The following is a 25,866-nucleotide window of genomic DNA, read 5'->3' as shown; positions in this document are numbered from 1 at the left end:
TTTATATAATTCCACTAAAAGTTTTGCAAGCAAATCCAGGCTTTAAAAGAAGTATTCTTGTGCAATTACCATACTCTTTTGATGACTGTGGCTTTGTAGTATAGTCTGAAGTCAGGGAGCCTGATTTCTCTAGCTCTGTTATTCTTTCTCAAGATTGCTTTGGCTATTTGTGATCTTTTGTGTTTCCATACAAATTGTAAAACTTTTTCTTCTAATTCTGTGAAAAATGCCATTGGTAATTTGATAGAGATTGCATTGAATCTTGTAGATTGCTTTGGGTAGTGTAGTCATTTTCACAATATTGAGCCTTCCAATCCAAGAACATGGTCTATCTCTGTATCTGTTTGTGTCATCTTTTATTTCTTTCATCAGTATATTGTAGTTTTCTGAGTACAGGTCTTTTGCCTCCTTACGTATGTTTATTCCTAGGTATTTCATTCTTTTTTTTTTTTAATAAATTTATTTATTTATTTATTTATTTCTGGCTGCATTAGGTCTTCGTTTTGCTGCACACCGGCTTTCTCTAGTTGCAGCTAGTGGGGGCTACTCTTCCTTGCGGTGTGTGGGCTTCTCATCACAGTGGCTTCTCTTGTTCTATGGAGCACAGCCTCTAGGCACATGGGCTTCAATAGTTGTGGCTCGCAGGCTCAGTAGTTGCGGCATGCGGGCTCTAGAACACATTCTCAGTAGTTGCGGCACACGGGCTTAGTTGTTCCACAGCATGTGAGATCTTCTTGGACCAGGGCTCGAAGCCGTGTCCCCTGCGTTGGCAGGCAGATTCTTAACCACTGCGCCACCAGTAAAGTCCCTATTTTATTCTTTTTGATGCAGTGGTAAATGGGATCGTTCCCTTGATTTCTCTTTCTAATCTTTTGTTGTTAGTGTATAGGAATGCAAGAGAAAGCAAGTGATTACACTGTTGGTGGGAATGTAAACTGGTACAGCCACTATGGAGAACACTATGGAGTTTCCTTTAAAAAGTAAAAATAGAACTGCCATATAATCCAGCAATCCCGCTCCTGGGCACATATCCAGTGAAAACCATAATTCAAAACAATACATGTGACAAAGAGAAACCAAGATGGCGGAGTAGAAGGATGTGCTCTCACTCCCTCTTGTGAGAACACCAGAATCACAACTAGCTGCTGGACAATCATCAACAGGAAGACACGGGAACTCACCAAAAAAGATACCCCACATACAAAGACAAAGGAGAAGCCACAGTGAGACGGTAGGGGTGCAATTACAGTAAAATCAAATCCCATAGCTGCTGAGTGGGTGACTCACAGACTGGAGAACACTTATACCACAGAAGTCCACCCACTGGAGTGAAGGTTCTGAGTCCCACGTCAGGCTTCCCAACCTGGGGGTCCGGCAACGGGAGGAGGAATTCCTAAAGAATCAGACTTTTAAGCCTAGTGGGATTTGATTGCAGGACTTGACAGGACTGGGGGCAACAGAGACTCCACTCTTGAAGAGCACACACAAAGTAGTGTGTGCATCGGGACCCAGGGGAGACTGAACCAGACTTACCTGCTAGTGTTGGAGGGTCTCCTGCAGAGGCAGGGGTTGGCTCTGCCTCACCTTGGGGACAAGGGCACTGGCAGCAGAAGTTCTGGGAAGTACTTCTTGGCTTGAGCCCTCCCAGAGTCTGTCATTATCCCCACCAAAGAGCCCAGGTAGGCTCCAGTGTTGGGTTGCCTCAGGCCAAACAACCAACAGAGAGGGAGCCCAGCCCCACCCATCAGCAGTCAAGCAGATTAAAGTTTTACTGATCTCTGCCCACCAGAGCAACAGTCAGCTCCACCCACCACCAGTCCCTCCCATCAGGAAACTTACTCAAGCCTCTTAGATAGCCTCATCCACCAGAGGGCAGACAGCAGAAGCAAGAAGAACTACAGTCCTGCAGCCTGAGGAACAAAAACCACATTCACGAGAAGACAGACAAGATGAAAAGGCAGAGGGCTGTGTACCAGATGAAGGAACAAGATAAAACCCCAGAAAAACAACTAAATGAAGTGGAGATGGGCAACCTTCCAGAAAAAGAATTCAGAATAATGATAGTGAAGATGATCCAGGACCTTGGAAAAAGAATGGAGAAGATGCAAGAAATGTTTAACAAAGACCTAGAAGAATTAGAGAACAAACAAACAGAGATGAACAATACAATAACTGAAACAAAAACTCCACTAGAAGGAATCAGTAGCAGAATAACTGAGGCAGAAGAACGGATAAGCGACCTGAAAGACAAAATGGTGGAATTTACTGCAGCAGAATAAAATAAAGAAAAAAAGAATGAAAAGAAATGAGGACAGCCTACGAGACCTCTGAGACAATATTAAACGCAACAACATTCGCATTATAGGGGTCACAGAAGGAGAAGAGAGAGAGAAAGGACCTGAGAAAATATTTGAAGAGATTATAGTCGAAAACTTCCCTAACATGGGAAAGGAAATAGCCACCCAAGTCCAGGAAGCACAGCGAGTCCCATATAGGATAAACCCAAGGAGAAACACGCCGAGACACATAGTAATCAAATTGGCGAAAATTAAAGACAAAGAAAGAAGCAAGGGAAAAATGACAAATAACATACAAGGGAACTCCCATAAGGTTAACAGCTGGTTTCTCAGCAGAAACTATAAGCCAGAAGGGAGTGGAATGATATTCTTAAAGTGATGAAAGGGAAGAACCTACAACCGAGATCACTCTACCCGGCAAGGATCTCATTCAGATTCGACGGAGAAATCAAAAGCTTTACAGACAAGCAAAAGCTAAGAGAATTCAGCACCACCAAACCAGCTCTACAACAAATGCCAAAGCAACTTCTCTAAGTGGGAAACACAAGAGAAGAAAAGGACCTACAAAAACAAACCCAAAACAATTAAGAAAATGGGAATAGGAACATACATATCGATAATTACCTTAAACGTGAATGGATTAAATGCTCCAACCAAAAGACACAGGCTTGCTGAATGGATACAAAAACAAGACCCATATATATGCTGTCTACAAGAGACCCACTTCAGACCTAGGGACACATACAGACTGAAAGTGAGGGGATGGAAAAAGATATTCCATGCAAATGGAAATCAAAAGAAAGCTGGAGTAGCAATGCTCATATCAGATAAAATAGACTTTAAAATAAAGAATGTTACAAGAGACAAGGAAGGACACTACATAATGATCAAGGGATCAATCCAAGAAGAAGATACAACAATTATAAATATATATGCACCCAACATAGGAGCACCTCAATACATAAGGCACGGGCTAAGAGCTATAAAAGAGGAAATCAAGAGTAACACAGTAATAGTGGAGGACTTTAACACCTCACTTACACCAATGGACAGATCATCCAAAATGAAAATAAATAAGGAAACACAAGCTTTAAATGATACATTAAACAAGATGGACTTAATTGATATTTATAGGACATTCCATCCAAAAACAACAGAATACACATTTTTCTCAAGTGCTCATGGAACATTCTCCAGGATAGATCATATCTTGGGTCACAAATCAAGCCTTGGTAAATTTAAGAAAATTGAAATTGTATCAAGTATCTTTTCCGACCACAACGCTATGAGACTTGATATCAATTACAGGAGAAGATCTGTAAAAAATACAAACACGTGGAGGCTAAACAATACACTACTTAATAACGAAGTGATCACTGAAGAAATCAAAGAGGAAATCAAAAAATACCTAGAAACAAATGACAATGGAGACACGACGACTCAAAATCTATGGGATGCAGCAAAAGCAGTTCTAAGAGGGAAGTTTATAGCAATACAATCTTACCTTAAGAAACAGGAAACATCTCGAATAAACAACCTAACCTTGCACCTAAAGCAATTAGAGAAAGAAGAACAAAAAAACCCCAAAGTTAGCAGGAGGAAAGAAATCATAAAAATCAGATCAGAAATAAATGAAAAAGAAATGAAGGAAACGATAGCAAAGATCAATAAAACTAAAAGCTGGTTCTTTGAAAGGATAAACAAAATTGATAAACCATTAGCCAGACTCATCAAGAAAAAAAGGGAGAAGACTCAAATCAATAGAATTAGAAATGAAAAAGGAGAAGTAACAACTGACACTGCATTAATACAAAAGATCATGAGAGATTACTACAAGCAACTCTATGCCAATAAAATGGACAACCTGGAAGAAATGGACAAATTCTTAGAAAGGCACAACCTGCCAAGACTGAATCAGGAAGAAATAGAAAATATGAACAGACCAATCACAAGCACTGAAATTGAAACTGTGATTAAAAATCTTCCAACAAGCAAAAGCCCAGGACCAGATGGCTTCACAGGCGAATTCTATCAAACATTTAGAGAAGAGCTGTCACCTATCCTTCTCAGACTCTTCCAAAATATAGCAGAGGGAGGAACACTCCCCAACTCATTCTACGAGGCCACCATCACCCTGATACCAAAACCAGACAAGGATGTCACAAAGAAAGAAAACTACAGGCCAATATCACTGATGAACATAGATGCAAAGATCCTCAACAAAATACTAGCAAACAGAATCCAACAGCACATTAAAAGGATCATACACCATGATCAAGTGGGGTTTATTCCAGGAATGCAAGGATTCTTCAATATACGCAAATCAATCAACGTGATACACCATATTAACAAATTGAAGGAGAAAAACCATATGATCATCTCAATAGATGCAGAGAAAGCTTTTGACAAAATTCAACACCCATTTATGATAAAAACCCTGCAGAAAGTAGGCATAGAGGGAACTTTCCTCAACATAATAAAGGCCATATATGACAAACCCACAGCCAACATCGTCCTCAATGGTGAAAAACTGAAAGCATTTCCACTAAGATCAGGAACAAGACAAGGTTGCCCACTCTCACCACTCTTATTCAACATAGTTTTGGAAGTTTTAGCCACAGCAATCAGAGAAGAAAAGGAAATAAAAGGAATCCAAATTGGAAAAGAAGAAGTAAAGCTGTCACTGTTTGCAGATGACATGATACTATACATAGAGAATCCTAAAGATGCTACCAGAAAACTACTAGAGCTAATCAATGAATTTGGTAAAGTAGCAGGATACAAAATTAATGCACAGAAATCTCTGGCATTCCTATACACTAAGGATGAAAAATCTGAAAGTGAAATCAAGAAAACACTCCCATTTACCATTGCAACAAAAAGAATAAAATACCTAGGAATAAACCTACCTAAGGAGACAAAAGACCTGTATGCAGAAAATTATAAGACACTGATGAAAGAAATTAAAGATGTTACAAATAGATGGAGAGATATACCATGTTCTTGGATTGGAAGAATCAACATTGTGAAAATGACTCTACTACCCAAAGTAATCTACAGATTCAATGCAATCCCTATGAAACTACCACTGGCATTTTTCACAGAACTAGAACAAAAAATTTCACAATTTGTATGGAAACACAAAAGACCCCGAATAGCCAAAGCAATCTTGAGAACGAAAAATGGAGCTGGAGGAATCAGGCTTCCTGACTTCAGACTATACTACAAAGCTACAGTAATCAAGACAGTATGGTACTGGCACAAAAACAGAAATATAAATCAATGGAACAGGATAGAAAGCCCAGAGATAAACCCACACACATATGGTCACCTTATCTTTGACAAAGGAGGCAGAAATGTACAGTGGAGAAAGGACAGCCTATTCAATAAGTGGTGCTGGGAAAACTGGACAGGTACCTGTAAAAGTATGAGATTAGATCACTCCCTAACACCATACACAAAAATAAGCTCAAAATGGATTAAAGACCTAAATGTAAGGCCAGAAACTATCAAACTCTTAGAGGAAAACATAGGCAGAACACTCCATGACATAAATCACAGCAAGGTCCTTTTTGACCCACCTCCTAGAGAAATGGAAATAAAAACAAAAGTAAACAAATGGGACCTAATGAAACTTCAAAGCTTTTGCACAGCAAAGGAAACCATAAAGAAGACCAAAAGACAACCCTCAGAATGGGAGAAAATATTTGCAAATGAAGCAACTGACAAAGGATTAATCTCCAAAATTTATAAGCAGCTCATGCAGCTTAATAACAAAAAAACAAACAACCCAATCCAAAAATGGGCAGAAGACCTAAATAGACATTTCTCCAAAGAAGATATACAGAGTGCCAACAAACACATGAAAGAATGCTCAACATCACTAATCATTAGAGAAATGCAAATCAAAACTACAATGAGATATCATCTCACACCAGTCAGAATGGCCATCATCAAAAAATCTAGAAACAATAAATGCTGGAGAGGGTGTGGAGAAAAGGGAACCCTCTTACACTGTTGGTGGGAATGTAAATTGATACAGCCACTGTGGAGAACAGTATGGAGGTTCCTTAAAAAGGTACAAATAGAACTACCATATGACCCAGCAATCCCACTACTGGGCATATACCCTGAGAAAACCATAATTCAAAAAGAGTCATGTACCAAAATGTTCATTGCAGCTCTATTTACAATAGCCCAGAGATGGAAACAACCTAAGTGTCCATCATCGGATGAATGGATAAAGAAGATGTGGCACATATATACAATGGAATATTACTCAGCCATAAAAAGAGATGAAATTGAGCTATTTGTAATGAGGTGGATAGACCTAGAGTCTGTCATACAGAGTGAAGTAAGTCAGAAAGAGAGAGACAAATACCGTATGCTAACACATATATATGGAATTTAAGAAAAAAAAAATGTCATGAAAAACCTAGGGGTGAAACAGGAATAAAGACACAGACTTACTAGAGAATGGACTTGAGGCTATGGGGAGGGGGAAGGGTAAACGGTGACAAAGCGATAAAGAGGCATGGACATGTATACACTACCAAACGTAAGGTAGATAGCTAGTGGGAAGCAGCCGCATAGCACAGGGAGATCAGCTCGGTGTTTTGTGACCGCCTGGAGGGGTGGGATAGGGAGGGTGGGAGGGAGGGAGACGCACGCGGGAAGAGATATGGGAACATATGTATATATATAACTGATTCATTTTGTTGTGAAGCTGAAACTGACATACCATTGTAAAGCAATTATACTCCAATAAAGATGTTTAAAAAAAAAAAAAGACATCTTAATAGTTTTATTAATTTGAGTTTTGGGCCTAGATTAGAGTTGACAAGTTTTGAAAATAAGGTGATAAATACCTAAAGCCAAGAAATGACTGTAGACAATATTTAAGATAAACATAATAGCATTAATTGCATAATACCAATTAATGATTATTAGGAACACTAACTTTTTGTATTTTTCCTTAAATAATCATATATTTTTCTCCCATATGATTGTGGATTTGCCTGTTTTAATTAGATATCCTCTTATCCAAATGATAAATTATTAAAACTCATAATCTACCGAAGAGAGAGAAAGTTGGCCACAAATACTGAATTGGTTACATTTATAAATAGAACATTGTGAAAGGCAAACTAACTTCTTTTGACAATAAAGGCAAAAGAGTTTTTTTCATTTACACACTTAAATATAGCACTAGTAGTCTCATTTTTGCAACTTCAGCCATAGGCTAGAGTAAACACCTGTCACAGCAACTTTTTTTTTTTTGCTGTCCAGCCTACTGTAAGTTTCGGCAGTTTTGTATCTGAAATGACTACTCTTCATTCCTACAAGTATAAAAATTTTCTCCTGTGATTTGAACTGATAGTGGCACACAAATGAATACCACAGAAAATGCCAGGAATGTTCAGAATCTACAAGACAAACTGACAGAGACAACCAAATTCTCTCTCTTAATATACCACTCCTCAGAGCTCACACAGAATGGAGTATTTAAAACAATGAGAGAGCTTTCCATGTTGTTGTAACCAACAGGGAAATAAATGGTTATGTCTAAATTAGAACCAAAGTCAGACTTGGCTAAGAACTAGGAAAACAGTTTCTCACATGATTATCATATCCATAATGATGTCATGCATCTTAGGTATCAGCATTGCAAAATCAAGGATAAATTTGAGTTTTTTAGGGAATCAGTTGGTAATTGATAGGATATATTCAAGGTTTCATTTATTTGAGGGCGTAAAACTATGCAGGTGACCCTGAATTTTTTTGTGATTTTGCATGTCTGTTCACTTCAGGGTGCCAGATATTTTCTTTCGCGACTACTGCCCCCTATATGCTTGCTTACCCTGTTGGCACCAGGGTAAAATACCAGTTTTGCTTCCATTCCTTTGTTAGCTAAATGAAAACTTTTATGTTATTTCTTTAAGTAGTTTGGATATGTCTTGAATCAAGGTGTACACCAAATTTTCTTTCATGCTGAGTGCTTGGTTCTAGACACAGTTGTTTTCTTGATCTATTTGACTTTGATGATGAAGAAATATAGTTTTTAGTTGGTTAAAAAATTCATCTTTGTGTTCACAATCATTTTTGAGGGCCACGTTTTTAAAATGAGAAAAGTGGTCTTTAGATATAAGTAGAACAGTCTAGCATCTTTCCTTTCCTTCTTTGTAACTGTCCCCCAAACTACTTACCACTGCCTTTAAACTTTTACATGACTTAGTTTCTAACTTTACCTGGACTGCTTCAGCCTCTTTTCATTTCTTCTAATTCTCCAATCTCATTTAAACTTTCGTCTTATACCAGCTATTTCCTCTGCCTGATCTTCCTCCATTTCCCAGATCCTCTCCTGAGTATCAGTAACATTTACATTTTAGCTTAATGTCACTTCCTTAGAAAAGCCTTCCCAAATTACTTGTTATTCATCACATTTTAATTATTTGCCTAGCATTTATTATTTTCTGGGTTGGTTTTTTTTTTTCATTTTCTTAGTTTTTCTTATTTCCTTATTGTATATCTACCCAAGTAAACTATCTTTTTCCCCACTGTTTCTTAGTACTTGGAACAGGGCCTGGACTTAATGAGTGCTCAGTAATTGTTGAATAAATAAATGAATGATCCACTAGAAAGAACCAGTCTTCAAATAAGAACTAAAGATTCTATAAATAACTTCTTTGGGTCTCAATTTTCTCATCTGCAAAGTGTGTATTAACATACCTACTTGTTACAAGATATAATAGACTAGACTTGTTTTTTGAAAGGCAGTATGTCATAATTCATGAAAGAAATATATCCACCTTGCTTTATTTACTGGAACTTTAAGCCAAAATAAAATCAGAGTCGACTGAATGAGGCTCTCCTCTTTCTCATTTCCTTTTTCCTCCATTTTTTTCCCTTCCTTTCATGTATCTGTGAAATCTCGTCAGGTTTTGATCTCATAACAAACATTAGGAACGCAGACCCAGTAAGATGAGTGGAAGAGGTAAAAGCTGATGGGACATGGTGGATTAAAATAAAAAGAATAGTAAATGAATAGGAGTTTAGCAAGAAACTACGGTTTTCATCTTGAATCTCCTTGCCAGCTACAAAAATTAAAGCAAGTCAGTTAGCTTTGTAGAGCATCAGTTTTCAAATCTGTAAACTAGAGTTAACATTTCTTACCTACTTCACGGGATTGACATAAATAATAATGTGTGAAAGTACTTTATAAACTATAAATCACTAACCAAATATAAGGCAGTCATTATGATCAGATCTGAAATTTAGGTTCCTTCTGCAAAACTGTTGGAGAATGCTAGTGCATTGGAGATGCATTGGAGAATGCATCTTATGTATAATTCCTAAAAGACAATTTCAGAAATTCGGATTTTAAAAATATACGAAAATACATAATATCCCTCCCCCCCAAAAACATGGGTTTAAGGTTTAAGCCACTGTTAAAACAAATACTCTTTTTTTCTCCTATTCACAATTTTATTTACAAACCAGATATGTATATAAGTCAACTATTTTTGACATGTAGGAGAAGTCACACAAAATAGTTCATGCACATAAACCATTTGTTATTGTTAATTTTCTTTGTCCCTTTTTATAAGAGTCACATGAAATGACTAGTTTGGGATCAGAATTATAGAAAAATAACATACTTTTGTAGCTACACTTTAAAATAATTATCACTCTAAATTGTGAATTTGGAATTTTGCTTACTTTATGAAATCTTATCTATAGCTCAATTGGATTACATAAACATTTTTTAATTAATTAAAGCCCCCCAGTATTTTTGCATAAATTACTGTGAAGCCAAGTTCATTCCTTATTATATTTATAAAGGTGATTTTTAACTGAAAATAGTATCGCATTCTCTTAAATTGAGTATAATTGACCTACAACACTATGTTAGTTCCAGAGGTACAACATAGTGATTCAATATTTCTATACATTACAAAATGATCACCACTAAAACAAATATTCGATAGAGTGATTTTTTTTTTCTATTTTACCACAAGAGGAAATTTCATTGCCTCTCACTGTTTTCCATTCTTTTCTAATCACAGCCCAAAGAGCCGATTGATCCAATTAAAGAAAGAGAAGCTGGAATACACTCCGGGAGAGCATGAATATGGATTATTCCCAGCCCCCATTCATGTCGGTGAGTACTCAGTATACACAATATATTACTGAGAGGAAATGGTATTTCTTGAGTTTGGGTGAAATGTCTTTGTGTTCTTATTATTTCTACATCTCCAGTGGGGTCAAGTCGTTACCATTTAATTATAGGTACTCTGAAGAATTTTGCAAACCCTTTTGCTGTCTAGGGGTCAAAATGACGTAAATCTTATTCACCGGAGTTTCAATAAACACTATATCTGTAACATTTGATTCTCTAAGTAAATCATCTAGGAAAACCCAACTATTCATTACTTCAGTTTCAAGTGTTTTCTGTGTTCAAAGGGAGATGATTTGTGGATATGTAATAATCAAAGGAAAAGGGCCCACTGCTTTTTCTGATCGTTTATATGCTTGAAAATTGATCAAGATTTATCTCTCTATTTATTTTTGGAGAAAATTCAAGTCTTTGTTTAGCATTTCAATAATAATACCTTCCAGGATCATACTGTTGAGCTTATCAGATAAGTAAAGTGTACCTAGAAGGCATCCTGGATTTCCTGGATTGGCCTCATCCAATCCATCTACAAGTTCTGTTATTTTCGTCCTTGAAATATATCCTACTTCTCTTCAAATTCCATTGTCAGTATTCAAGTCCATGCCACTATTATCTTTTGCTCAGGCCATTGCAATAGCTTTCTAAAAGATCTGTCCACTTCCATTCTTGCTCCCTTCCAATCTACTCTCCACACAGTAAAAAGGGAAATGATTTTATAACTTAAACTAAATCGTACTTAAAACCTTCCACTGTTCACCATTAAACTATAAACTCCTTACCCCAACTCTTGGGAATGATCTGGTTCCTGACTACCTCATTTTTCTGCCTCTGTTGTTTCCCATATTTCCCTTATAATCACTGTATTGTGTGTCATGCTGGCCTTCTTTCAGATTCTAGACCATACCAAACTCTTTCCAACCAAAAGATCATTATGCTTATTATTACCATTGCCTGCAAAGCTCTTCTTCAAACTTCTCATGGTGGATTTCTTCTCATCCTTTGAGGATGAGCTAAATGTCAGTACCAGCTTAAATATTATTTTCTTTAAAATTTTTTTGCTGATTATCCTACAAAAGAGGGTTCCTTCCTCTATATCAAGTCTGTATCAGAGCACCCTGTTTACTTCTTTCTGTAATCTATAATTACTATATTTGTTTACTCATTTAGTAATGTCTCCTCCACCAGATTATAAGCTCTAGGAGCACAGGATCATTTGTCTTTCTTATTCTCCTTTGATTTCCCCATGCTTCGTACATAATAGAAGTTTAACAAATATTGGTTATACAGTGAAAGAAAAGGAGAAATTAGAATACATAATTGAATATAGGATGAGAATTTTTTTTTCCAGGAACAGCTTATTTGTGTAGTAGATGTTGATCCAGTGCTTTTAGTGTTCTCTTCAACTATGACTCTTGACTCTCTTGACTATGGGGCTTTTCTGTGTGTTATGATTATCTAGTTCCTTTTTTCTCCCCAGAGGGCCCAGCACCAGCAATGTATTTAAAGCAACAGGGGTAGACAAGTTCTGCAATAGAGATTTGTTTGCTTTAATTATTCTGTATTGGGTGGCTAGAGAATAGTTTAAGTACAACAAGCATTACAAGGTTTAATTCTCAGCTAGATAACTGTACTATTGCTTACTTAAAAAAGGTAAGAGTAAATTCCGTATTCTCTGGGCTTAGTGCCAAAGCTCTTTTGAAAGAGCCTTTTGTTTTTAGTAGTGAGGTCATAGCAGTGGAAGAAGGTTCTCAGCAGATTTAGCTATTTCCTAGAACGTGCTAATGATAAAAAGGCTTTGAAAATAAGAGGTAATTTTAAAAATTCTGTGTAAAGGAAAACATGACCATTTTGGTCTCACTGGTTTTGTTCTGGATGGGAAATTGGCTAATTCATAACTCAAATTTTGGAAAGAAGCTCTGACTATTCAAGGGGGTGATAGAGTCAGTTAATTCCAAGGGAGATGAGATGAATAATGGATAGGCCAATATTTCTGTCACATATCTGGCATGAATAGTGGTTAAGAGGTCCAGAATGGAAATCCCTTAATTTAAATAAAGGTTTTCTCTCTCTAAATCCCCACTTTAGTCTCTTACTAAGACTAATCTGTACTCAGTAGTCTGCAAATTAAGTAAATAATGGAAAAACCTATCCAAGTTAGTGGGGCTTTTTTCTTGTGAAACAAGACATAAAATCAGGCTGTTACAGGATAAAAATTTTTTTTCTGGACAGTGCTGTTTTGTTGTTCAGATAATAATTTATGATTAGGATAGGGAGGGAGGCCAGTCAGCTGTTTCAAACAGGTCACTTCCAGTATCATGTAAACAAAGAGCCTGACTTTGAGTCAGCCAGACCTAGGTTCATCTCTGTCTTTGCGATATTAGTTATGTGAATAAAATAGTTATACAGATAAAATAATAATGCATCTTATCAATGGAGTCATTCAGTAAATGGAAGGTAATACTTATTTTTTAATTTTTAATGAAATCAGGTTTCTTTATCTCTTTAGAGAAATGCACTTCAAAAAAATTTACTTTTTATGATAAATACTCATTTATCAAACTGTATATTATACCTTTACATTCTTAGTCAATTGATTTTTTACAACAGTGCCACAACAGTTCAATGAGGAAAGCATGGTCTTTTCAACAGATGGTTACTGTGATAGCTGAATATGCACATACAAAAGGATAAAGTAATTCAAAGTGGATCATCAACCTAAATATAAGAGCTAAAATTATAAAACTCTTAGAAGGAAAGCATAAGAGTAAATCTTTGTGACCTTGGACTAGGTAATAATTTCTTAGGTGTCTGACACCAAAATCATGTACAACAAAAGAAAAAAAAGAGACAAATTGAACTTCATCAATATTTAAAACTTTTGTGCTTCAAAGAACACCATCAAGAAGCTGAAACAACCCACAGAAAGGGAGAAGCATTTTCAAATCATATATCAAGTAAGAGACTTGTATCCAGAAACCCATATATATAAAGAACTGTTATAATTCAACAATAAAAAGACAAACAACAGAATCTTTTCAAGAGTAAATGATTTGAATTGATCTTTCTCCAGAAAAAGATATAGAAATGGTCAATAAGCACATGAAAAGATGCTCAACATCATTAGTCATTAGGGAAATGGATATCAAAACCATAATGAGATTATCACTTCACACCCACTGGGATGGCTTTAATTAAAGGATTAATGAGGGTGTGAAGAAACTGGAACCCTCATACATTGCTGGTAAGAATGTGAAGTGGTGTAAACCTCTTTGGGAAACATTTTAGTAGTTCCCAACAAGTTAATCACAGACTTAATATAAGACCTAGCAATACTGCTGCTTAGATACATACCCAAAAGAATTGAAAACATACATCCAAAGGACTTCCCTAGTGGTCCAATGGTTAGGATCCTGTGCTTCCACTTGGGGCGGGGGGAGGGGTGTATGATCCCTGGTCAGGGAACTGGAATCTCGCATGCTGTGCATAAACAAAATGTGATATATCTGCACAAAGGAATGTTATTGGGCAATAACAAGAAATTAAGTACTGAGACATGTGACAACATGGGTGAACCGTGAAAACATTATGCTTTGTGAAAGAAGACAGTCACAAAAAAAAAAAAGACAGTCACAAAACACCACGTGTTTTATGATTCCATTTTTATGAAATGTCCAGAATAGGCAAATACATAGAAACACAAAGTAGATGAATGGTTTCCAGGGACTGGGAGTAGGGGAGAATGTGGAGTGACTGCTAATGGGTACAAGGTTTCTTTTGGGGATGACGAAAATGTTCCCAAATAATGTTGATTATATTAGTCAGAGGTCTCCAAGGAAACAACCAATAAGATATATAGGGAGAAAGGTTTATTTTAAGGACTTGGCTTACGCAGTTGTGGAGGCTAGCAAGTCCAAAATCTGCAAGGTAGGCTGGCAGCATGGAGACCCAGGAAAAAGTTGATCTTGCAGCTCAAGGAGTCTGAAGGCAGTCTACTGACAGAATTCACTCTGTGGAAGTCAGTCTTTATTCTTTTGAGTCCTTCATCTGATTGGATGAATTCTACCCACATTATGGAGAATAATCTGCTTTCCTTGGAATCTTTTGATTTGCATGTTAATCTCATCCAAAAAATACTTTGACAGACACATCTAGAATCATGTTTAACCAAATATCTGTGTACTGTGATCCAGCCAAGTTGACACATAAAATTAACCATCCTGTAGTGATGGCTACACACTCCATATACTAAAACCCACTGAATAGTACATTTTAAAAAGTTGAATTTTATGGTATGTGAATTTTGCCCCAATAAAGCTGTAATTTTGAAAATGTATATTATATTTATGTTGGTTTGGTCAGGCATATATTTATAAAAATTACAGTGATTATACAATGCAAAAGAAAATTTTTAATGCTTTGAGCTTTATGTTCACAGCTACTTTTAGTGTTAAACACTTTTTTGTAGAGTAGGAGGATAGATTGTTCAATAAAAGAATTTCAAGCAAAAAAACATATAATATTAAGATAAAATTCCCCAGAATAAGTGAAATAGAAATAATGTTCAAGGATAAAAAGAAATGATTTAATTTTCTAAATGTTAAAGAAGGGAGTATTCCTTTTTTAATGAATAGTGATAAGTATTAAATCCCTATGGTATGCAGTTTCATCATTTTTAAACGCTGTAACCAAATATTACATCATTTGCAACTGTTTAAACTTTACATTTAAAAATGCATAAGGGAGGGCTTCCCTGGTGACGCAGTGGTTGAGAATCCGCCTGCCGATGCAGGGGACACGGGTTCGTGCCCCGGTCCGGGAAGATCCCACATGCCGCGGAGAGGCTGGGCCCGTGAGCCATGGCCGCTGAGCCTGCGCGTCCGGAGCCTGTGCTCCGCAACGGGAGAGGCCCGCGTATTGCAAAGGAAAAAAAAAAAAAGAATGAAAATGCATAAGGGGATTCATAGTTTTTCAAAAATCTTCTGGGGAGTATGAGAGCAAGAAAAATGAAGACATAGGCTTTCACATTTGGCTTCTGGCATCAGTTAGGCCTTGAGTCAAATTCCACCTCCAACAATTACTAGCTGTGTGATCCTGGGCAACTTGACACATCTCAAGGCCTCAAATTCTTTTTTTTTTTTTTTTAAGGCCTCAAATTCTTTAGTGTAAAATAGAAATTAGTATGAATATTAAATAAAATAATGCATGTAAAATACTTAGCACAGTACCTAACAGAGTAATCATTCAATAACTGGTAATTACTGAATTGAAGCTGTTTTTGCAGTAGACTTATCAGTCAACAAGAATCCATTACTTAGTATGTAGGCCCTTCTTTTTACTCTGACAGCTGTTGTGAAATATATCGTGATACCCTTTTCTGGTGAGCTCAGAAAAGAATTCAGAATCCTTCTCAACATAGCTTTTGTCATTTGCCCCTATAAGTCATTCAGACTTAGGCCAAATCTTGACTGCTTTTCCTGATACAGTGGAAAGAACATAGGCCTTATGTGCAGAAAAGAATTAAAATAGCAGACCTAAGACTTCTATTCTTAGAAAGTCCTGCTTACAAGGTTGGTCATTAGCTGGCATCTGGAAACTTGAATAGTAAATAGCTCCCTCTATTATAAAACTTTCCCTAGATGGTAAGAGAGTCTTACTGTGCCTACCATGTATAAACTGTATGGTTTCTGCTGAACACTTGGTTTCATTCAAAGAGAATGGAATTTTGGTACATCCTAGGTAGAGGGTACCTAAATGACCAGCCACGAATTAAAACCTTGGGTGCTGAGTTTCTAATGAGCTCTCTTGTTAGCCAACATTTTACACGTATCGTCACAGTACATTGCCAAAGATTGCATCTTGCATGACTCTACTGAGAGAGGACTTTTGTAAACTTGTGCCTGGTTCCCTCCAGATTTTGCCCAATGTATATTTTCTCTTTATGGATTTTGCTTTGTGTCTTTTTGCTATACTAAAATATAGCCATGAGTCTGATTATATGCTGAGTCCTGTGAGTCACCAGACCTGAAGGTGGTCTTGGGGACCCTCAACACACCTTGGAATCAAACACAAGAGACTCCTCTTTTCATTTCACACTCTTGTAGCTAAGTGATCTTGAACAAGTTAATTATCTACTCTACATCTCAGCATCTTCACCTATATGTTGAGACTGTTTCCAACCTGAGTTGTGAGGATTAAATGATACTTATTTTGAAATAATTAACACAGAGTGGATACCCCCTCCCCTTGGTTTACTATGACCAAGTGAAGTTGTCCCTCTGTATCTGTGGGGTATTGGTTCCAGGAGCCTCCTCAGATATTAAAATCCAAGGATGTTCAAGTCCCTTATATAAAATGGTGTAGTATTTGCATATAACCTACACACATCCTCCTGTAGACTTTTAATCATCTCTAGATTACTTATAATGCTGTGTATATAGTTACCAGCACTGGGAAAATTCAAGTTTTGCTTTTTGGAATTTTCTGGAATTTTTTAAAATTTATTTTTGATCCAAGTTTGGTTGAATCCATAGATGCCTAGAACCCACAGATATGGAGGACTGACTGTACTCAATGTCAATGAGAAGAGTAAAGCCATCCCACTGATTTCTAGAAAGCTGGTAGATGATAACGAACAGAAATCAGTAAAATATTAAACAGACAATAAGGGAACAAAGATTTGAAAATAGCAACAAAATTAATAACCTCTCGCTGCACTGATCAAGACAAAGGAAGAGGTAACACAATTTACCAGTATCCATACTAATGGTCCTACAGTCATTAAGAGGCTAATAATATAAATAACTTTATGCCAATACGTTTAACAATATATGAAATGGGCAAATTCCTTACAAAATACAACTTATAAATGAAATTAAACATCTGAATATCCTATAATTGTTTAAAGAAATTGAGTTCCTTACTAAATCTTTCACATGAAAAATTCCAGAACTGGGGCTTCCCTGGTGGCGCAGTGGTTAAGAATCCACCTGCCAATGCAGGGTACACGGGTTCGAGCCCTGGTCCGGGAAGATCTCACATGCTGCGGAACAGCTAAGTCTGCGCACCACAACTACTGAGCCTGCGCTCTAGAGCCCGTGAGCCACAACTCCTGAGCCTGTGTGCCACAACTACTGAAGCCCGTGTACCTAAAGCCCGTGCTGTGCAACAGGAGAAGCCACTGCAGTGAGAAGCCCACGCACTGCAAGGAAGAGTAGCCCCCACTCTCCAAACTAGAGAAAGCCCGAGCACAGCAACAAACACCCAATGCAGCCAAAAAAAAAAAAAAAAAATTCCGGAACTAAACGGTTTTCCCTTGTGAACTCTTATATATATTTGAGAAACAAATAACACCAGTCTTAACACAAACACTTTGTGAAAGTAGGGGAGAAACAATTCCCAACTCATTTCATAAGCTTAGTGTAACCCTGATAGAAAACCTGACAAAGACTTTAGTTGAAAAAAACAACTACAGAACAAAGTTGATTATAAACTCTTAGAACTAGAAAGGAATTTCCTTAGTGTTACATTGAATAAAAAGCAGATCATACTTAATGATAGGATATTGAATGCTTCCTTCTAAAATTGGAAAGAAAGTAAAAATGTTCACTCTATTTACTTATTTTCAGCATTATTCTGGATGTTCTACCAGTGCAGTAAGGCAAGAAGATGAATAAAAGTCATAAAGATCAGGAAGGAAAAAGTCAAACTGTTTCTGTTTGCAAATAACATGATTGTGTATGTAGAAAATCCAAAGAGATGCACTAAAAAGCTACTACAACTGGTAGCAAGACTACTGGGGGAAAAAAATCAGTATATAAAAATCAATTGTATTAAAAAACTAAACACACTCCTACCATACAATCCAACAATTGAACTCCTTGGTATTTACCCAAAGAAGTTGAAAACTTAAGCCTGTGCAGTAACCTGCACACAGATGTTTAAAGCAGCTTTATTCATAATTGCCAAAACTTGAAAGCAACCAAGATGTCTTTCAGTAAGTGAATGGATAAACTGTGGTACATCCAGACAGTGGAATATTATTCAGCACTGAAAAGAAATAGCTATCAAGCCATGAAAAGACAGTGAAAAATTTTAAATTCATAGTACTGAATGAAAGAAGCCAATCTGAAAAGGCTACATACTGTATGATTCCAACTAAATGACATTCTGGAAGGCAAAACTGTGGAGACATTAATAAGATCAGTGATTGCCAGTGGTTTGAGGGGAAGGAAGGATGAATCTACAGAGCACAGAGGATTTTTAGGGCAATGAAACTATTCGTTGTGATACCTTAATGGTGAATACATATCATTATACATTTGTTCAAAGTCATAGAATATGCAATACTAAGATACTGATGTAAACTATGGACTTTGAGTGATAATGATATGTCAGTATATGTTCTTCAGTTGTTAACAAATGTACCGCTCTGGTGGAGGATGTTGATAATAGGGTAGGCTATGCATGTTTAGGGGCAGGAGGTACATATAAAATCCCAAAATCTCATAACATAATACAAAAATGTCTAGGTTTGAATTGAAAATCATATGTCATACCAGGAACCTGGGAGATCTCAAACTGAATTTTAAAAGGCATCAATGTATGCCAACACCAAGATATTAGAATTATCTGACAGATTTTACAACAATTATGATTTTTAAAAAACACTTCAACAAGCAGTTATAAACATGCTTAAAACATAAAAAGATAGAAAGCCTTGGCAAAGAAATGAAAAATAGGAAAAACATATAATTTTTAGAATTGAAAGATGCAGTAGCTGAAATTAAAAGCTTGGGGATAGACTCAACAGCAGAATGAAAGATATACAGGAAAGAATCAGTGAAGTAGGTGATGGAGTGTTACAAGTATTACCCAATCTGAACAAAAGAGAAAATAGACATTTAAAAAAACAAACAAACTGGAGGCTATGGGACCATGACAAAAGAGCTAATATTTATGTTCTTGGTGTCCTGGAAGGAGAAAAGAAAGAAGGTAGAGATTAAAAAAAGTACTTGAGTAAATAATGTCTTGAAAACTTCCCAAATTTGGCAGAAGACATAAACCTTCTGATTCAAGAAGATGAGCAAACCCGGAACAGGGTATATATAGTCAAAGAAATCCATGCTGAGACACATGATCAAACTTCAGCATACTAAAGACAAAACAATTTTAAAACAATGAGAGAGAAATGACTTCATATCCATAGGGGTAAAACAAATCAAATGACAGTGGATTTCACGTCTGAGTTCATGTAAGTGGCACATTTTTCAAGTACTGAAAGAAGAACTGTCAAACCAGAATCCTATACCCAATGAAAATATCCTTCTTTCAGGAATTGAAAGAAGCAAAGGATTCTTAGGTTTGTTGCCAGCAAATCTATCCTATGGGTAAAGGAAGTTCTCTAAACAGAAAGAAATAAAAGAAGGAACCTTGGAACATCAGGAATGCAGAAAGAATACAGTAAGCAAAAATATGGGCATTTACAATAGGCTTTCCTTCTCCTTCTGAGCCTTTCTAAGTAATTGTTTAATGGATGAAGCAAAAAATTTTAACATGGTTGTACTTTTTTTAACAGCTTATTGAGGCACAATTCACCCATTTTAAAGCACACAGTGGTTTTGGTATATTACATTATTAATTTTAACTTGAGGTAAAATATACATAACTTAAATTTTGCATTTTGACCATTTTTAAGTATAAGGTTCAGTGGCACTAAGTACATTCACGCTGTTGTGCAACCATCACCCCTGTGCATTTCTAGAACTTTTTCATCATCCCAAACTGAAACTCTGTACCCATTAAATAACAATTTCCTATACTCCCCTTCCCCCAGCCTCTGATAACCACTGTTCTTCTTTCTAGCTCTATGATTTGACTATTATAGGTACCTCATATAGGCGAAATCTTAACAACAATATTTGTCCTTTTGTGTCTTCCTGATTTCACTTAACATAATGTCTTTATGTTAACGTAAGTTCTTCCATTTTGCAGCATATATGAGAACTTCATTTCTTTTTAATGGTGGATAGTATTCCTTTGTGTGTATGTATACATACGCACACATTTTGTTTATCCATTCATCTGTCAATGGACATTTTCTAATGTTTTCACTTTTTTGCAATTGCGAATAATACTGCTATAAACATTGGCTTACAGAATTCTCTGTTGAGGACCCCTGGTTTCAGTCCTTTTATGTGTGTACCCAGAAGTGTAATTGCTTTATCATATGGTACATCTACAGACTATACCACTTTACAACCCCACCAGCAAATCTTAAGAGTTCAGTTTCTCCACATCCTTGGTAATACTTGTCATTTTCTGTTTTTTTCTGTAATAGCCATCCTAACAGGTGTGAAGCAGTGTCTCGTTGTGGTTTTGATTTTCAGTTTCCTAATGATTAGTGATGTTGAACATCTCTTTAAGTACTTATTGGCCATTTGTATATCTTCTTTACTGAAATGTCTACTCAAGTCCTTGTCTTTTTTTTTTTTAACAGTAGGTCCTTTTTGGTTATCTGTTTTAAATATAGCAGTGTGTACATGTCAATCCCAAACTCCCAATCTATCCCTCCCCCTCACGCTTCTCCCCTGGTAACCATAAGTTTATTCTCTGAGTTTTTGAGTCTGTTTCTGTTACGTAAATAAGTTCATTTGTATTTTTTTTTTTTTTTTAGATTCTGCATGTAAGCGATATCATATGATATTTTTCTTTCTCTGTCTGACTCACTTCACTTAGTATGATAATCTCCAGGTCCATCCATGTTGCTGCAAGTGGCATTATTTCATTCTTTTTAATGACTAATATTCCATTATATATATGTACCACATCATCTTTATCCATTCATCTGTCAATGGACATTTAGGTTGCTTTCATGTGTCAGCTATTGTAAACAGTGCTGCAGTGAACACTGGGGTGCATGTATCCTTTCAAACCATGTTTTTCACCAGATATATGCTCAGGAGTGGGATTGCTGGATCATATGGTAGCTCTATTTTTAGTTTTCTTAAGGAACCTCCACACTGTTCTTCATAGTGGCTGTACCAATTTACATTCCCACCAACAGTTTGGGAGGGTTCCCTTTTCTCCATGCCCTCTCCAGCATTTATTGTTCGTAGAGTTTTTGATGATGGCCATTCTGACCATGTGAGGTGATATCTCACTGTAGTCTTGATTTGCATTTCTCTCATAATTAGTGATGTTGAGCATCTTTTCATGTGCCTCTAGGCCATCTGTATGTCTTCTTTGGAGAAATGTCTATTTAGGTCTTCTGCCCATTTTTTGATTGGGTTGTTTGTTTTTTGGATATTGAGCCACATGTGCTCTTTGTAAATTTTGGACACTAATCCCTTGTTGGTCACATCATTTGTGAATATTTTCTCCCATTCTGTGGGTTGTCTTTTTGTTTTGTTTGTGGTTTCCTTTGCTGTGCAAAAGCTTTTAAGTTTAATTAGGTCCCATTTGTTTATTTTTGTTTTTATTTCCATTACTCTGGGAGATGGATCGAAAAATATATTGCAAGCAACCATACTCCAATAAAAATTAATTTAAAAAAAGAGAAAAACATATTGCTGTGATTTATGTCAAAGAGTATTCTGCCTATGTTTTCCTCTAAGAGTTGTATAGTATCTGGTCTTACATTTAGGTCTTTAATCCATTTTGAGTTAAGTTTTGTGTATGGTGTTCAAGAATGTTCTAGTTTCATTTTTTTACATGTAGCTGTCTGGTTTTCCTAGCACCGTTTATTGAAAAGACTGTCTTTTTTTCATTGTATTTGCCTCCTTTGTCATAGATTGACCATAGATGTGTGGGGTTATTTCTGGGCTTTCTATCCTATTCCATTGATCAATATTTCTGTTTTTGTGCCAGTACTGTACTGTTTTGATGACTGTAGCTTTATAGTATAGTCTGAAGTCATGGAACCTGGTTCCTCCAGCTCCATTTTTCTTTTTCAAGATTGCTTTGGCTGGGCTTCCTTGGTGGCACAGTGGTTAAGAATCCACCTGCCAATGTAGGGGACACAGGTTCGAGCCCTGGTTTGGGAAGATCCCTCATGTCACAGAGCAATTAAGCCCGTGCGCCACAACTACCGAGCCTGCGCTCTAGAGCCTGCGAGCCACAACTACTGGAGCCCATGTGCCACAACTACTGAAGCCCACGTGCCTAGATCCCATGCTCTGCAACAGGAGAAGCCATGGCAATGAGAAGCCCACACATCGCAATGAAGAGTAACCCCTGCTCGCCACAATTAGAGAAAGCCCAAGTGCAGCAACCAAGACCCAATGCAGCCAAAAATAAATAAATTAAAAAAAAAAAAGATTGCTTTGGCTATTCAAGGTCTTTTGTGTCTCCATACAAATTTTAAGATTTTTTTGATCTAGTTCTGTGAAAAAGGCCATTGGTAATTTGATAGGGATTGAATTGAATCTGTAGATTGCCTGTTTTTTTGGCTGCACCACACAGCTTGCAAGATCTTAAAATCTTAGTTCACCAATCAGGATTGAACCCGGGCCCACAGCAGTGAAAGCGCCGAGTCCTATCAACTGGACTGCCTGGGAATTCCCAAGTCCTTGTCCATTTTTGAATTGAGTCAATTTTTTTTTGTTCTTGGGCTTAGTTCTTTATATATACTGAATATTAATTCCTTCTTACATACTTGATAAATTGGAGAATATCTTTATTACATGGATAGAGAAAACCACCAACTATATAAACAACAAAGGATAATCTTAATTACATTAACTACCTTATTGGAGATAGCAACTCTAGCAATCTGGGTTGAATGTGGTTGTTTACAATAGCTATGTTAAAATTACAGATTTTTAGGTAAGGTTAAGAATGAGGCAAAGGACAGAGTTTGGTGGAGAGGATTTAATTTTAAGTGAGAAGAATGATACATGAGAATATAAAAGTGTGAGGGAGCTGGTTCTGTTTAAGAAATTGTGTTGGTACAGGCATTTTGGAAAACGGTATGGAGGATCCTCAAAAAATTAAAAATAGGGACCTCCCCAGCAGTCCAGTGGTTAAGAATCCACACTTCCAGGACTTCCCTGGTGGTCCAGTGGTAAAGAATCCACCTTCCAATGCAGGGGACGCAGGTTCAATCCCTGGTCAGGGAACTAAGATCCCACATGCCGAAGGGCAACTAAGCCCACGCTCCATGACTACTGAGCCCGCGCGCCTCAACAAGAGAGCCTTCATGCCGCAAACTACAGAGCCCATGCACCCTGGAGCCTGCACACCACAACTAGAGAGAGAAAACCCACATGCCACAACTAGAGAGAAACCCACGCGCCGCAATGAAAGATCCCGCATGCTGCACCTAAGACCCAACACAGCCCCAAAAAATAAATAAATAATCCACACTTCCACTCCAGTGGTCACAGGTTCAATCCCTGGTCAGGGAACTAAGATCCTGCATGCTGCGTGATGCAGCAAAAAAAAAATTAAAAATAGAACTACCAGGGACTTCCTGGTGGTTCAGTGCTTAAGACTCCACGCTTCCAATGCAGGGGGCTCGGGTTCGGTCCTGGTCAGGGAACTACATCCCACATGCTGCAACTAAGAGTTCACATGCTGCAACTAAAGATCCTGCATGTCACACCTAAAAGATCCCACATGCCTCAACAAAGATCCCACGCTGGCAGTGGAGATCCCGAGTGCCACAACTAAATAAATGCCAGTGTAGCTTAATTAATTAATTAATTATTTAAAAAATAGAACTACCATATAATCCAGCAATTTCACTTCTGGGAATATATCCAAAGGAAATGAAAACATTAACTCGAAAAGATACCTGCACACCCATGTTCATAGCAGCATTATTTATAACAGCCAAGACATGAAAACAACCTAAGTGTCCATCAAGGGATGAATGGATAAAGTAGTTGTATGTATATCATACTACAGTACACACACACACACGTACATTCGATGGAATATTATTCAGCCATAAAAAATAACAAATGAGGAAATCCTGCAATTTGCAACAACATGGATGGACCTTGAGGGCATTATGCTAAGAGAAATAAGTCAGAAAGAGAAAGAGAAATATTGTATGATCTCACTTATATATGGAATCTAAAAACATCTCTGCACACGTGTGTGTGTATGTGTGTGTGTGTAATAGAAAAGGGGATCAGATTATGTGTGGTTACCAGAGGGATGAGGGGAAGGGGAGTAAGTGGTCAAAAGGTACAAATTCCCAGTTACAAGATAAGTAAATACTAGGGATATAATCTACAGCATAGCTATAGTTAACACTGCTGTATGATATATATGAAATTGTTAAGAGAGTAAGTAAATTCTAAGTGTTCTCATCACAAGAAAAAAATTTTTTTCTTTTTTTTTTGCTTTCTCTTTTGATTGTATCTATAAGAGATGATGATGCTAAATAAATGTATAGCTGTAATCATTTCACAGTATATGTAACTCAAACCATTATGCTGTACACCTTAAACTTATATAATGATATATCTCAATTATATCTCAGTAAAACTGGAGGAAAATGAATTAGCATAACAAGCCAAAAAAAAAAAGGAGAGAAATTGTGCTTAGGAAGAGCAGAATTCAAGAAACTGGGGGAAGGTGGTGATACTGCTTAGTAGGGTTAAAAGAGAACAACTAGTGGAGTACCTCGAAACTTATACCGTAGGGACTTCCCTGGTGGTACAGTGGTTAAGAATCCAATGCAGGTTCCATCCCTGGTCGTGGAACTAAGATCCCGCATGCCGTGGGGCAACTGAGCCCGCGAGCCACAACTAGAGAGCCCAAGCACCACAACTAGAGAGACTACATGCTGCAACTACAGAGCCCACGTGCTCTGGAGCCCCCACACCACAACTAGAGAGAAGCCCACACATGGCTACGAAGAGCCCACGTGCCACAACAAAAGATTCCACATGCCACAACAGAGATCCCTCTTGCTGCTGCAACTAAGGCCCCAAGCAGCCAAATAAGTTAATTAAAAAGAAAAAAAAAGTATGCCATGGAATATATATTTTCATTCATTCAGAAAATATTTAATACCTCTTTGATCAGGCAATTTTCTAGATGCTTTGGATACAATTTTCTAGATGCTTTGGATACATCAGTAAACAAATAGGTAGAGATCCATGCCTCTGTGGAGCTGACATTCTTACAAAGGGGGAATGGGAATCATAATAAATAATTATTACCTATACGTAGAGTGATATTGTAACCCAGTACTTAGATTATATATAAAGCTGAACTTTTTCTGAAGGTCAGTCACCTTATTGTTGTTTAGAAAACAAAAGAGGCCACGTTTTTGTCAGATTTTAAGATATCTTGGAAAAAGGCAAAGCCATTATTACCTTTCTCCTTTTTATTAAGTACCTCTCTCTCCTTTGGTTTCCTCATTTGCCTAGCTACCTGATT

The 25,866-nt window shown here is 37.0% G+C and overlaps 1 protein-coding gene across 9 annotated transcripts in view; it reads left to right on the top strand.

Annotated features, from left to right (window-relative positions):
* The window catches only part of ASH1L (ASH1 like histone lysine methyltransferase), a 205,285-nt gene that overhangs the window by 126,609 nt on the left and 52,810 nt on the right, over positions 1-25,866 (top strand). For all 9 annotated transcript variants that reach the window (XM_067728086.1, XM_067728081.1, XM_067728085.1 and 6 more), the window contains one exon: positions 10,364-10,458. In XM_067728086.1, the coding sequence (XP_067584187.1) occupies positions 10,364-10,458 (95 nt within the window). The remainder of the gene's footprint in view (positions 1-10,363; positions 10,459-25,866) is intronic.

Source organism: Pseudorca crassidens, chromosome 2, assembly GCF_039906515.1.
Source record: "Pseudorca crassidens isolate mPseCra1 chromosome 2, mPseCra1.hap1, whole genome shotgun sequence".
Lineage (NCBI taxonomy): Eukaryota > Metazoa > Chordata > Mammalia > Artiodactyla > Delphinidae > Pseudorca > Pseudorca crassidens.
This window is presented reverse-complemented; position numbering and strand designations above follow the sequence as displayed.